This window comes from Sparus aurata, chromosome 11, assembly GCF_900880675.1.
Source record: "Sparus aurata chromosome 11, fSpaAur1.1, whole genome shotgun sequence".
Taxonomy (NCBI): domain Eukaryota; kingdom Metazoa; phylum Chordata; class Actinopteri; order Spariformes; family Sparidae; genus Sparus; species Sparus aurata.
In genome coordinates this window covers 22,399,419-22,414,483 of record NC_044197.1, presented here as the reverse complement: position 1 = coordinate 22,414,483, position 15,065 = coordinate 22,399,419, and the positions used below count along the sequence as shown (strand labels likewise).

The window sequence follows — 15,065 nt, the reverse complement described above, 5'->3', positions numbered from 1 at the left end:
CACATACAGTAAACGCATCAGCAAATATAATCCATTGACAAACTGTATAATAAGATGACAAAACACAGGGGCCATTGAATCAAAGTAATAATCATTATGATGTATTTAGACAATGCTGTTTTGCTGTAAAGGATTAAATCCCTTACTTGCCTCTTCCATCACAGTCATGTATGTGTATGTGTATAAAATAAACTGTACCATGACCATAGAAGGTTTTTAAATAATAATTCCTGGAAAAGTACTTCCGTAAGATTGTTGTATCCACCACAGATGTTGTATGATCCACACACACACACACACACACACACACACACACACACACACACACACACACACACACACACTCTGTATTAGTATTACACGCTGGATTTCATCACTCTCAGAAGGAGTAGGCGTTGAAGGGCCGCCCACTGCCGTTTACGTCACACGTGGCGTGGCAGTCGCTCCGGTTTTTTTTCCGGCCGCGCGCGCGCCGTTCCCCGTCAGCAGCCGCCAGCCGGCCATTCCGTCAGAGCCAGTCCAGACCTGAGACAGTTAGGACGTGCTTCTCCGACAGAGAGCGAACACCCAGCTACCGCCAGCCCCACAAGCCGTGCCTGTAGTCGCGTTGCGTCTTTCTTCTAAGCCGAACCAAACAACTTTGAATTCGCATTAAATATGTCTAATATCGTTTGCTGTCAAACGCCTCAGGTAAGATTTTTTACACTTTCGTTGCGCTGTTTGACGTCTTTGTCAATTAACGTGTCTCAGGGAAAACCGTTAAATCTGTCACTGGTTACAGTGAATAACATTAACGTTACTTGTGTGTTTTATATTATTTTTTATTTTCCGCTTAGAATGAATGGCAATGTGGGCTTTTGTCTTTGCTGTGGTTGGAAACTGCTGGAAACGGGTCTTGTAACGGGCGCGGACAGCGTCACACAAACCGCCACTTTCACCATGCAGCTAACGTTAGCGTTAACTAACGATGCGGATATTTAAGCTAGCTCGTATTTCACGATAACGGTATAGCTGAACTAGTTCTAGGGTTGATCAACACAGGCAAACGACCGAATGTGTTCGACATGGCTCCGGTTCAGTTCACTAGCTGAGCCGGCGTGGCTGTCTCATGGCTCCCCATCCCAGTTAAGCAGCAGGTTGCCTAGTTAGAAGGCTAACATGCTCTAGCTTCCGAGCGTGCCTGAGCTCCTCATCTTTTTGGAGGTTGCTAGCTGCTTCACTCCTCCTGGATGTCTAACGTTACCTCTCTTCCAGGCTAAAGCATGTCTATTGTCTGCGTTTTTAATCCATGTAGAAGTCGAGTTAATCAGATTCCTGGGAGGCTCTCGTTCCTGACCCAATTTCTGGTGGCAGGTTGTATGTCCAGACTAGCTATATGACTTCTGGCTCATCGCCAGGCATCATGGCCCCGGTACATTAGCCTTTCTACTGGAGATGGAGGACGGCAGATTAATGACATTGCTTTACAGCGAATAGACAAACATACAATAGCTATTGGATGGCCAATCAGAAGACTTGCCCACTGGGGGGGTGGCAGAGTGTTAAACCTAGCATGGGTACACTCTGTTCTCTACTCAGCCTCCATATAGTGCCATATTGTGTCAGATTTTATGGGCTGTGACCACTGTCGACATAATTTTGACGCGTCACTGTTGCTGTCGACACTGGTTATTATTGGCTGTACTGTATCAATTCTCTAGTTAAAGGAAATTGTCTAGCCTATTCTTAACGTTTCAGATTTCCTGTAGTTCTTCAGTTGCCTTATGTCATTGTAGTATGTGACCTGCTGTGCCTCTAATCCGGTTCTGAAGCCGGCAACCACGTGGGAAATTCCCACATACAATTCTCTAAATTAATCGTTTTAAGAATTTTGGAATATATGCATGTATATTTGCCTTAAGGCGTATACAGTAGGTGATTAATAAAACATTCTTAATGCCTGAGCGGCCACCGACAGACATTCTGCTTTTTACTTCCTTGAGCTGTATCGAAATGAGCTCTAGTTTTTGAATCCGGGGGTTTTCGGTTTCTCAGAACACATTTGACAGCTTCATTATTTTTTAAAATCTGTTCTGTAAAGAAAGTGCTATTGTATCTCACGTCTGGTACTGCTTTGATCAAATGTATGATTTTTACTATTTCTTTTTTTATTGTATTTTTATAAACACATTTATAAAACAACAATACAATGTTAACTGCCAGTTTATTTTTATTGGCACCTCCTTATGGGATTCCTTTGTATGTGTTAAATTTAAGTGGTATTTTTCCACACAGAAAACTGGGTGAAATATCCAGCAATGCCTCGTTTTCACCACTGGAGGGGTGTCTAACAAGCATTGAATGTTCAGTGTCAGAACTGCACTTTTGTGCCTGACTAATTGGATGGAAAAAAGGAGAGAGAAAATACATTCAGAGCTACCCTCTGTGACAAAGTTGTGCACAATCTCACTCTTTCTCTTTTGTTCTTTTGTTCTGTCCTTTTTGTTTCCTGGTTTTCAAGCTTATGCCCATATAACCACAGCTCACCAAGTCTGCCTGGCTTTTTGGTCTGCACACATATTCCTGTATGCGTGCTGGTCACTAACCTGATCCATAACCAGGAGATTATTATTTCATCACAGCTGGGATTAAGGCGACACCTCTGTATTAAAGAATTGTCTAGCGAGCAGAGGGTGTGGCCTTGCCTGAGAGAGTGTTGGTCTAAGTGAGCGATGAGAGGGTAGCAAGGCTATGGTGAGTGTGGTGGACCCAACCATGTGGAGGAATTGAGCTTTTGAGCCTTCACAAGGAGTCTTCTGCCAGATGTTGCATAACGACTCAAAACTAGGTCAGTGTTCCCTCCATCCACACGCAGAAAGCGTGAATTATAGTTTTCAACGCCAGACTTGCTGTAAATGCTGCTTTGTGCAATACAGAAAGATTATATTCTAGCATGTTCCACCGTGCTTGTGCTTTCCCCACAAAATCTCTGGCACAGTTCCCAGCAGTCTTGGTAGTTTTACACATTTGCCTTTCATACATATTTCCCAAACACTAAATTGAAGCGGTTAAGTAAGAGGTTAAGTAATCCGATCTCAACATAATTCCTCCTTTTTGTCCTTATAATACTTGACTTACAATTATTAAATTCACACTGTGCAGTGTTTTGAGTTTAGTAGGTCAGTGGATTTGAGCATTTGGTTGTTTTGTTGATCCGGCAAAGTACACACATGAATTTGTGCTGTGTGGGTGTTTAAAACATTGGATCGATGGTATTTTCAGATGACTGGTATACACGCCTTTACACTGCATATTGTTAAATCAAGAAGTGTAACATGTTGGCACCTAAATGACAGTTGATTTACTTCAACCAGTTATTTGGCACTTTAACAAGCAAGTTACTACTTTTACAAGTTACTACTTTATAACCCTAAAAAGCATACAGAAACAGAAAATAACCTTTTCATGAATTCAAAGTGCACATATGTGTCATACTGCACACATTTTTTTTTCACAGCTGAAAAAAAAAGTGTCCGAAAAATATTATCTTAGTACCCTTCACACATGGCCTTGGGTTTGCAAGAATGCACTTGTATACCTTTTTCCTAAACCATTTGACTGCAGAGAAGACAACTATTATTTCAGCAGCATACGAAAGGCAGTTTGTCTGCTCAAATGTCAGCCTGGCTGTGTTTTACATTATCTGTATCATTTTAGCAGATAACGCTCTTGCCTGAAGTCTAGCTATGGATTGTGTGTAGTGTAACCAGACCTGAAACTATTCCAGATAAGGCTAATTGAAGGCTACTTTTAATATGAATTCTTAGATTTATACTTTGACTGTGTGAATTCTCCACACAAACTAGAGGTTTTTACAGAAATTCTTGCACAATGAAGAAATTCTTGCACAATGATTCACATGCTGCTCCTGAAATATGCTGCTGGCAGTATCTAGAGTCACAGGAACATTATATGCGCAGCAGTTGAGTAAATCACAGCCTTTTTTAATGAGTTAGATTGCATGTGAATTGGATACGAACACTCGCACAAAGCTGGGCTACCCAGGAAAGCCTTGTCACATGGAGTGTGGATACAATTTCAGAATATGGGGCAGCTGCTGCGGTCTGTCTTGTCCTCTCTCTCCTTATGGGATAGTGATAAAACTGTCTGAATTGCAGTGTCGTTTATAACTGCGCTTGAGACTGCAGCTGCCATTGTGGTGAAGTGGTTAGGCATTGAAATACTACGTCAGTTGTGTTAATTTTTGTCGCGAAAATCTCATTGGTACACATGAGATTTGTGTGTTTTGTTTGGGCAGCCTGACACTTTACAGCTAGTGAATTTCAAACGCCTACCAAGCAGAATAAAATATCTTGAAACAGAAAGATATGGGATATGATCTTCATTGGAGGCGGCATGCAAGTGTGGGCCAGGGTTACATGGTATTTGGAATACCCATGCTAGCCAACCAGTATTCATAGTGCGGTCAGCAGATTCACTGAGAAAAATGACCCGTCACTGTATCTCACCGACTGACTTGCTGTGGAAACACTGTCAAAAGTTGTTCCCAACTGCATTTTCCTTATAGGTCAGTGCTTCAATGGAAGGTTCCCTATAGGGAGGAGCCAGTCAAAGGGGCTTGTCACATAAGATAGAGTTGGAGTGGCCTTGCATCAGAGGGGGGATACAGAGCTGAAGGCAAGAGATGGATTATACAGCCTAGTTTAGACTGGTGGAATGTAGCAGCAGGTGTGGAGATTTGAACTGAGAAATAGAGGGTGTTGTAAGAGAGAATCCAAGGCATGAGCTTTACCACAGATTCTGTATGGGCTTACAGAATATTTAGATAAAATGCTGAATTCCAGTTTACTTCCAGGATTCGATGAGGATAACCTAATCAGATGAAGCGACAGATGTGACCTGAATCAGATGGTCTACTCTTGAATTTTCTATGCATGTGGGGAATATGGGAACATTGTGAGCATTACTGCATGTTTGTAAAATAGCTTGTGAAAAGGATACTGAGAGAGTGGAAGAGAGAGTACTCAACTGCCATCTCATGTGCAAGGTTGCCTTGACTTACCACGTGGAGCTGACTTGTGCTAGCATTGCATGGTTGCCAAGAACAGGTGGAATCAATTTGAAAATGAGCTGTTGACTTTAATTCATTTTATACATATAACTAAACTCATGTCCCTTGTTTTCCCCTTTCTTTTTCTTCTAGGTTATAATGTATGACCAACACAGAATACGTACAAGTCTATAGCCAACGGGATTCCGAGGACTTGATTACAGTCGCTTCAAGCCTGATAGTTTGTCCGTGCGGCTGCTCCCCCTCTCCCTTCTGCTCACGCCCGTTTAGTCAACTGGCATTTCTTCTAACATCTTCCCATCCCTCTCCTTGGTTGAAGAAGACTTGGGCTTCGCTGTGATCTCAGTCTGCTTTGCCTATTGCCTACCTTTGGTTCCTGTTCTACTCTCAGCAGTGGTACTTCCCTGGATTTAAATTCTTCTTATTAGGTAAGGCTATGACTAATGCAAAGGACAGATTATAAAGTACAATGCACATTACAGGCACCTAATCCTAATCCTCTCTCTGGTCATCAATTAATAAAACCAGCCAGCGATTACAATGTTGGACAAAGTTCAGAAGACAAGCATGCAGAGTGTTATTATTTTATTGAACAAAAATGAATTTTTTGCTTTTCCTCTGCAGGCATACCATCAAAATTTACCAAGATGATTCCAAACGGTTATTTGATATTTGAGGATGAGAGTTTCCTGGATTCTACCGTGGCCAAAATGAACGCTCTGAGAAAGAGTGGTCAGTTCTGCGATGTTAGACTACAGGTATGACTAATGCAAATGCGCATACTCTCACACATTGGTCATTGCACTTGCGTACTATCAGAGAGACCACTGAGTCATTCTACAGAATATAAGACATGCACTGTAGGGCATTAAATGACACCTTTATCGACGGTACCAACAGCTTGAAATGCACAAGATGTCAGTACAGTTCACTACGTCTGAGTGAATGGTGTGTATTCGGTTCAACTTGTGAGTCATGCCAAACTTTGAAACAAGAAAAAATGATTTGAGTATTTACTTCAGTGTTTCCTGTTATGATTCCGTTGTTCTCATATCTCAAGTGTGAGAACATGTTCCCACTGTTTTTATAATGGAGACCTCTAAGAGACTTGGCCTGCCAATCAGGAATCGAGGCATGAGGAAATCTATTTTATTATAACTATCGATTTAGTTGCTATTTTATTATTGATATTCTCTCAGTTGATATCTGGGATTTATTTCTTTCATTTCCCTTTTAATGTTGACACACAAATAATTTTTCTAGCTGTTCACAACACATATGTACATTTTTGTATAGGTTTCCTTTAACAAATTTGTGCACATTCTAATTGTTGCCTTTTTCTCTATTTGTTTAGGTGTGTGGCCATGAGCTGATGGCACACCGTGCTGTTCTGGCTTGTTGCAGTCCCTACCTGTTTGAGATCTTTAACAGTGACAATGAGCCTCATGGAGTGTCACATGTCACTTTTGAGGACTTGGACCCAGAGGCTGTAGAGATCTTGCTCAACTATGCCTATACTGCCCAGTTAGTAGTGCCTTTTGAACTTTTGCCTCTGAACATATCACAGCAAAATTCCCTGCTTTTAAATGATTGACAACCTCTTTTTTTGTTGTTTGTGTGTGTGACACAGGCTAAAGGCAGACAAGGAATTGGTCAAGGAAGTTTACTCTGCAGCCAAAAGGTTCAAGATGGAGCGAGTTAAACAGGTATGTGTTACTCATCTGCATTCTGATGACACGTAATTCCATAGAGCTGCACTTCTGGCCACATGTGAATCTCACAGGTTTCAAATAACATGACTTGTTTATCAACTTAAACATATCCTGCTTACTTCACAGATTTGTGGTGACTACCTGCTGTCTAAAATGGATTCCCAGAACGCCATCTCTTTTCGTAACTTTGCCAGCTCTATGGGAGATGCTAGAGTTTTGGCCAAGGTGGACGCCTTCATCCAGGACCATTTACTGGAAGTTTCTGAACAGGAGGACTTCCTCAAACTTCCCCGTCTCAAGGTAAATGCATACATTTAACGCCACAATGTTTATAAGAGTTCTGTCCAATTATTTTATAGTCAGTTAAGTTGTACCAGGAAGTCTGAATGATTGAGTTTTTTGCTTCTGCTTTATAACTAGCTAGCATTGGAGGTCTTCAGCTGAATAGGACATGCTGGTTTTAGCTTTGTATTTTTACCTTTCTTACTTTGACATAGGATTAACAATACTTAAAGTACGAAGGTGTGCCTTTTAAGGATTTTCCTACTGCTAAATCTGGCTGAGAATGTATTAAGGGCAGGGGACTTAGAACGTATGCAATAGTAAGGCCTAGCAGAGGTGGGTGTCTTTGTTCAAATCAGGACGGCACGTGAAACTTTTTAAGGTAAGTCTGTTTGAGGTTGTGCAGGTCATAAATAAAAGGAAGTCACAGTGGGCTGGAATGCTAACATGCATGCTGGTCTCCATCATGCTTTGCTGATTTAGGACATTAGATTTTAAACATTAACTGGGTGTATTGCTTGAATAATTAGCTGATTAGTCAGATATTAAATCGGTAACGTTTTAATTTGACAATGAAATATGTTGTCTGTTTAATACAAAACTTGTATTGCTGCCTCAAAAATGTGAAGACTTGGGGTGCCGTTTAGCTCAGTTGGTAGTCCCGGCCTGGGTGCCCTTTGCCGCGTGTCACTCCCCCTCTCTCTCATACTGTTTCCTGTCATTTCTCCCAGCTGTTCTATTAATAAAGCTGATAAAAGGCCAAAAAACAAAATAAAAATGTGAAGACTTGCTTTGGCTTTCCCAGGTCTTTGTCATTGTAAATGTAATACCTTGAGGCTTTCTGAGTGATTAAGTGAGCAAACCACAGACTCAACCTATATTGATCATTATGAGAGATTGATCACTGTCAGCAATCTGGCCCATTAGCTAATTGGTGCTGTTTTATTTGGGGCACAATAACGAGCAACAAAGGTTGTTCAAGAATTTGCTGAAAGACAAGACATTATTGTAGAAAAGCAATATGAACCTATAAAATTGTTTGGCGGGACACATAAAATACATTTTACCCTGTAATTAATCCAAACACGTTAACTTTGCAACAGGGGATACTGGTTTATGAGCGCTGTGTGGGGTTCCAGAGAAACTTGATATTAACCTAAAGTGAATCCTGTCAGTCTGGCAAAAAAGAAGCAATTGTACAGGCAACGAATTATATAATTACCAGGTAAATTAATTATCAGTCAGTTAGATCCAAGTTTACCAGTGAGAGAGAAATGACATGGTATTAATTTCTTCAGTTAAGCCGTCACGTTATTCCTATTGTGTGTAAATCTAACTCCCGTTTCATTCTCCTTTTGTGTGTTTACAGTTAGAAGTAATGCTAGAAGACAACCTGACCCTGCCCAGCAATGGCAAGCTCTACTCAAAGGTGCTCAACTGGGTGCAGCGCAGCCTTTGGGAGAATGGAGACCAACTGGAACGACTTATGGAGGAGGTCAGTACCGCGGTGTGCAGTCTCAACTCTCAGGCTGAACTTCCCCCTCCTTCTGACCCCTCCTGTTTTTGACGTTAAGAAGTCATTAAGGGGGCTGAAATAGAAATGGCATGCCACTGTCATGCTGCTCTGTCAGGATTGTTGTTTTCTTTATCCTCTGATTTGTTGAGGTTTTTGCAGTAAGAAACTCTGTACCCCTGAACCATACTACAAATTAGAGGTGAGCCAAAAAGAGCTGTTGTTTGCTCTTGTTTTGTTTCCACTGTTCTTTTGGGTATGTGCTGGTTTACATGCAACCCAATCTGAGTATTGCAGTCCTCCTCTCCAGTGAAACACAAAAACACAGGTTCTCAAAGGCCGTACCCTTGATTCTACTGTCTCAGTGCCACTTTACTATCTGAACAGGTGCGTGTTTGTTGCTCCAGCACTAACAGGCACTCCTCCCCGTTGATTTATCTCTCCTGTAGGTTTATTAGCAGCAGCAGGAGACCAGACTGAGGAGCCAGGACTGAGCCACCAGGGTAATGAGTCAGAGAAAATAGAGGGAGGAGAGGAGCACTACTGCCTCTCAGCAGCCTCTCTATGCAGCCAAGCAACACTGTGCTCCCATCTGTCCATGCCACATATACAGATGCATCCCATTTCTGCATTTATTAAAACACAAACCTTTAGCAATAAATACATCTAATTAAATGCCCCTTTACTGCACACAACATTCTTATACAGGCCTACATATCCCCCACCACAGTTTAAGAAACCACTAGGCATTGGACGGAAAACGGATGCACTTTAGCACGGTTCCTTGCTCGGTATAGATATTATATTTCGCTGGACTTGAATGGACCTCCATCAGATTTCTCTTTTTCTGAAAACCTGCCCTACAGATGGGCAACTTGTGTGACTTCGGCACATATTTTCATTGTATCTTACCTCAACAGAACATAATGGTTATGCCTTATTTTCCTCTTGGATTGAATCTGTTATTGGGTAATAATTACATTTACCTTGGTACAACAGAACTACTTTCTGAAGTCACCTGGATTTGACAGCCTGTTATGGCCACCGTCACAATGACCAACTCCTCAGCTAGAGGACCCGTTTTAAAGCCACAGAGGTGGAAAGGGGAAAGCTTCCTCTTCATCCTTCACTGAAGATCTTTCCAGATGCAGCCTTTCATTCTTTACCAGCTCCCTCTTTTTTTTTTAGATGCAAATTAAGAAGAGCCATGCTCGGATACCTTCTTGAGCTCAAACACTAAACCCACTCCTATGCAGTGGCAGCAGCGTGTGTCTTTTTTTTTTAAAGGGAGCTTTCCATGCAAGCGATTGAAGAGCCGATTCTTCATCCCTTCCCCCATCTTCCTCTTCACAGCACTGCTCCCCTCCTCCTCCCTCCCTCCCTCCCTCTCAGTGTGTTGCCATGGAGACAGCCACATGGGTATGTTGTTCCTGTTTGTCTTTCAGGTGCAAACGCTGTACTACTCACCTGACCATAAGCTGGTGGATGGAGGGCTGCTGATTGAGGCGCACAATGAGGTGTTTGGTGGCGAGGAGGACCACCTTCAGTTTGTGCAGGTACTCAACAGCTTGTGCCGGCTTCACTGTAATGAAGTCTCTACCACATTTTGCTTGGCAGCGTGTAGCTTTATTGTACAGCGTGTGCCTGGCCATGCATAAAAATACTACACAGCCTGCGCCTGGCGAGAGGTAGAAATGGCTTACTAAATGCCACAATTTAGCCAGAATGTAAAACCGGATGCCAATAGATCGGCAAGAACTGAGCCATGACGCCTGCCTGGCTATGCTGTTGAGCATATATTAAAACCATATTTAGATTTTTAAGCTAATCTCAACCTGCTGAGTGTGGGCCGTGGTGGTAGTCTCAGCTTTTTACCCTCTCTTTGGGTTGTGGCATAACTGTGTGCTGTAGATCTGATTGCAGCGTGGTTTGAGACTGTAGTTTGCAGTGCTGTGCTTTTGGCTTCACATGGCGTGAGATGTCATTGTGTCACGTCTACATTAGACCAGTTGGATCACAGTGTAGTTTGGGGAATTATTAGCTGGTGTTGGCCACTGGTGGGCCTGTGGTGTAAGCTTGGCTTCTGTAGCTGCGATGTGCTCTTGCAGAAGAAACCCGTTCGGGAGAGCACCCAGAGACAGATGAGCTGCAGCTCCTCAGGAAGCCTGTCGCCCTCCAACCAAGCAGCAAATGCCCCGAAACAGACCGCCAGGAGAGAGTGGAAGTACATCGCCTCTGAGAAGACCACAAGTAAGTGTGTATATGAGCTTCATGTGATTTGTTACAGTACAATCAGAAACACTGATCTCTCTTAAAAAGGAGATGGCATCAGAGACTCCTGATTTTAATCTGAAACAATTTTCCTTAAAGTGTTTCTAACAGTCTTCAATCTTACCCCTAGACAACACCTACCTGTGTCTGGCTGTGCTGGACAGTGTGTTGTGTGTGATCTTCTTGCACGGTCGCAGCAGCCCTCAGACCTCCCCCTCTGCCACCCCCTGCCTGATGAAGAGCCTCAGCTTCGAGGCCCAGCCCGAGGAGCTGGAGGAGCAACCACTCTCACCCATGCATTATGCGCGCTGTGGCCTGGGCACTGCTGCTCTAAACGGCAGACTCATCGCAGCAGGTTAGAAAACAAGAGTAATCAGTAAAAAAGGAACAGTTCACCTGGAAATAAAATTCAATCATGATCTGCTCACACCTATGTGGATTAAAAAGTCGGGTTTTGTAGTCTACAAACATTTCTGGAGCTTCACAACAAAACCGCATTGCAGCATTCTCTTAAACAACTGTTGTGGTAGATGGAGACTTGTTTAAATAATTGAAAACAAAACAAAAAAATGCTCCATATAGCTCATTTGGCATAATCCAACTCTCCTGGAAGGCTGACCATAGATAAATAATAGAATCTGAGCATCAATGTTTTCTGTATTTTTGCTGAACATGACAATGTAAAGGAAAATGTAGGACCCCAACGCTCCTCTGTAACTTTGATGAATCTTTATTTTCCTGCAGGAGGCTACAACAGAGAGGAGTGTCTGAGGACTGTAGAGTGTTATGACCCCAAAGAGGACCGCTGGACCTTCATCGCTCCCATGCGGACTCCAAGGGCTCGTTTCCAGATGGCTGTTCTCATGGTACAGTTTATTATTATTCTTTATCTCTGATTGATTGACTCTACAATAAAGTGACATTTTGAATAATGGCACTGGAGGGCACATATCAAGTGTTTGAACAGGTTTCACTTGTCTTGTGCAAACACTTCCACACTTAAACCATTCTCTGTCCAAATAGTTGGGTTTCTCAATTCTGTCAGTAGGTTTGAAGTGCATATCACCAAGTGTGTCAGGTGGATGAATCATCTGCTAATGACTCTATTGCAGGGTCAGCTGTATGTGATTGGAGGATCAAACGGACATTCTGATGAGCTGAGCTGCGGGGAGAGGTACGATCCACATGCTGATGAATGGGCTCAAGTGCCAGAACTGAGGACAAACCGCTGCAATGCAGGTCAGTCCTTTCTGCTAGGATTTGTTAACCGATTTGTTTAATTCAATTTCTTTCCAGGAAAACACTTAATAGAATGGCCTCTCTGTTCAGGCTAGTTTGCTTTGTGTCGCTCACTCCTTTTCTCTCAATCTAAAGGTGTCTGCTCACTGAACGACAAACTCTACGTTGTGGGAGGGTCGGACCCCTGCGGGCAGAAGGGCCTTAAGAACTGTGATGCTTTTGACCCTGTGAACAAAACCTGGTCCAACTGTGCCTCTCTTAACATCAGTACGTGTCCACACAGTCCCACATACACTCAGACTATTTACCTTGATACAGATAACATGATCTAACATCAAGCTTCTTCAGAGAGCTAACCAGTATGTCTTTCACGTAAAGCTTTAATTATTCCCTCTGGACATTGGATAATGAAAGCAGAGAGAACAGTATGTTCTAAGAATGAGACAAATGTAGGATACAATTGTATCAGAGGAGCTGGTGGACTAGACATTTGCCACTCAAGGGGAAATTAGAAAGTCATATCCAATAAGCAAATTTGTTTTCAGGGAGGCACCAGGCAGCAGTGTGTGAGTTGGATGGCTTCATGTACGTGATTGGAGGGGCAGAGTCGTGGAACTGCCTAAACACTGTGGAACGCTACAACCCTGAGAACAACACCTGGACCCTGGTAGCCCCCATGAATGTGGCTCGCAGGGGTGCCGGCGTTACTGTCCATGAAGGTGAGTCTATGACCACAAATGAACAGTTGCATGGTTCAAAAGTATGTTAAATGCAAAACTGACTTCTGCAACTTGTTAAATTAAGTACATCAATGATGTGGAATTTGGGTGCGTCATCATGTTGATACCAACGTCTCTCTCCGTCCAGGCAAACTGTTTGTCGTTGGCGGTTTTGATGGCTCCCACGCGCTCCGCTGTGTGGAGGTGTACGACCCCATGCGCAATGAGTGGAGGATGCTGGGCAGCATGACATCTTCCCGCAGCAACGCGGGTGTTGCCATGCTGGGTGAAACCATCTACGCCGTGGGTGGATTCGATGGCAACGAGTTCCTCAACACAGTGGAGGTGTACAACCCTGAGACAGACGAGTGGAACGACTGCACCAAGGCCCCGTCTCCCCTCTCTGACTGAGGGGAGGGAGCCAGGGGGTTGGGGAGTTTCACAGTGCTTCACCTTTTTCCCAAACTAACAGGCTTAGTGACGTAATCGTGTTTCGTGATGTTCTGTGTGTGTATGAGCGGATGTGGGTGGGGGTGGGGATTGTTGGGATGAGGGGTCTTCAGTGAAGACTGGCTTATAATTGGCGATTGGGGATGGAGGGGTTGTTGCCAAAAGCAACATGACGCCTTTGCATATTGCATACAATGTTTTCCGTGCTGTACATATTTTTATTTCTTCCTCATTTTTTGTCATATGCCAACATTTAATACACATTTAGTGCTTTTCTTTTTCTCAGAGTTGACGAGTTTGTCACTTTCATTGAGGGTTTTCAGATGAGCTCGCAGTTATTGGTCACTTGGAAGGTGGCAGTATGGAGTGGTGACAGTTGACTTTTGCAAGTTGTTATTTAAGAATATTTCTGTTGTGGAAATGTAATTTTTCTCACATATTTAAAGGTCAGTGGTTTGAAGCCTTACTCAGAGTGCGAGTTGATAAACACCTGTCATGGCTTTTTGTGTCATTTTAAACAAGCTGGATTGCTTTTTGAATCTTAAATGATGGCCTTTTTTATATTTTTTATACACTGCTGATTTACTGATAAAAATAAAGTAGTAGCAGACAGCTTAAGTCAATGAATCTAACCAGTGCCAGTTTTAGTTAATTTTTCTGTGCACATGCACCACACAAACGCACAAACCTTGCTTCTGCTAACCAAACTTTTGTTATTGTGATTTAACTAATTGATGTACGTAGAGATGCAGTTTACTGAAGATCCTTTTTTTTTTCTTTTGTGTTTTAAAGTGTCAGGCATTGGCAGATTCTTCTGGAAGGAATGTTAAAGCGAGAATTATCACATTTGTAACATTTCTTAATTAATAAATCATTTAAATCTGATTTTTTTTGTCTTCGACCTTCTTCCTGAATGTATGTTACTCAGTGATGTTGGGCATAAACTAAAAATACTGTTTACCAGTGAAGAAGTGTTGTAGAGACGTCTGCTTATGGTTGTATGAACCGGGTGCTAAATTTAGACTTTGCAGCCACCTCGTCTCCCTCTCATCCTGCTCTTAACGTTGAGTAATTACTGTCCACTGGTCACTGCCGTCTAAGCTTTCATTGCCACCATTTTCCTCAGGGACTAACACAGTAAGCCAGGTTTTTTTTTTCCTGCTCCTCTAAGTGTCTTTTAGGAGAGATTATACTAAGCTGGCAAACAGACTTCAGCAGGAAGGGAACGAAGGCTGTCTCTCTGCGAGTGTTGAGTCTGGCTACATCTGCATGACCTCAGACATCACCGGCTGCCAGTCAGTTTATTAAATCCCTACCCTGTGCCCATTCACAAGGTAGCCTCTGATAATCTCTGATGTACCTGACAGTCACAGAAAAAAAAAGTAGCATATGGGCCACGTGCTACAGGATTCAAGGACTTGGACATTGATGAGTCTGCCTGTCTAGTTTGCCACTTCTGTCACCCTTACACAGTTAATTGGGAGAAAGTGTGACAGACTTCCTGTTTTTGCTGAAAACAGAGGCTGAATCAAAGAAGTGTTAAATTAATAAAAGTAAGGGCACAATGTGTTGTAAAATGTAAATTCAGTTAAGCATGCAGATGGTTCACTCATGATATAAAGCCAGCACTCGGAACCAAATTCAGACAGAACCTTTCTGACGGACAACAATCTAAGAGAAGCTAAAACATGTTCCCCTGAGGAAATGATGGGAATTTTCACATGAAGAAATTTGGATAAAAGCAGTTCCATATTAGCCAGGCACTTTAAGTATCAGAAGACGGGCAGAAATGGGCCCCTCTCGGCCAA

The 15,065-nt window shown here is 42.7% G+C and overlaps 1 protein-coding gene across 2 annotated transcripts; it reads left to right on the top strand.

The window, feature by feature from the left end:
• The first annotated feature begins 463 nt into the window (after positions 1-463).
• ivns1abpa (influenza virus NS1A binding protein a) lies at positions 464-14,142 on the top strand. 2 transcript variants are annotated; one of them, XM_030432600.1, is made up of 15 exons: positions 464-690; positions 5,204-5,499; positions 5,696-5,829; positions 6,426-6,595; positions 6,702-6,777; positions 6,910-7,083; positions 8,435-8,560; positions 10,024-10,134; positions 10,687-10,828; positions 10,980-11,204; positions 11,594-11,715; positions 11,962-12,088; positions 12,224-12,355; positions 12,634-12,807; positions 12,956-14,142. In XM_030432600.1, the coding sequence occupies exons 3-15, from the start codon at positions 5,719-5,721 to the stop codon at positions 13,216-13,218; spliced, it is 1,953 nt and encodes a 650-aa protein (XP_030288460.1). In that variant the 5' UTR covers positions 464-690; positions 5,204-5,499; positions 5,696-5,718; the 3' UTR covers positions 13,219-14,142. The 2 variants fall into 2 exon arrangements, with proteins under 2 accessions (XP_030288460.1, XP_030288461.1); XM_030432601.1 differs by lacking the exon at positions 10,024-10,134.
• The last annotated feature ends 923 nt before the right edge of the window (positions 14,143-15,065 follow it).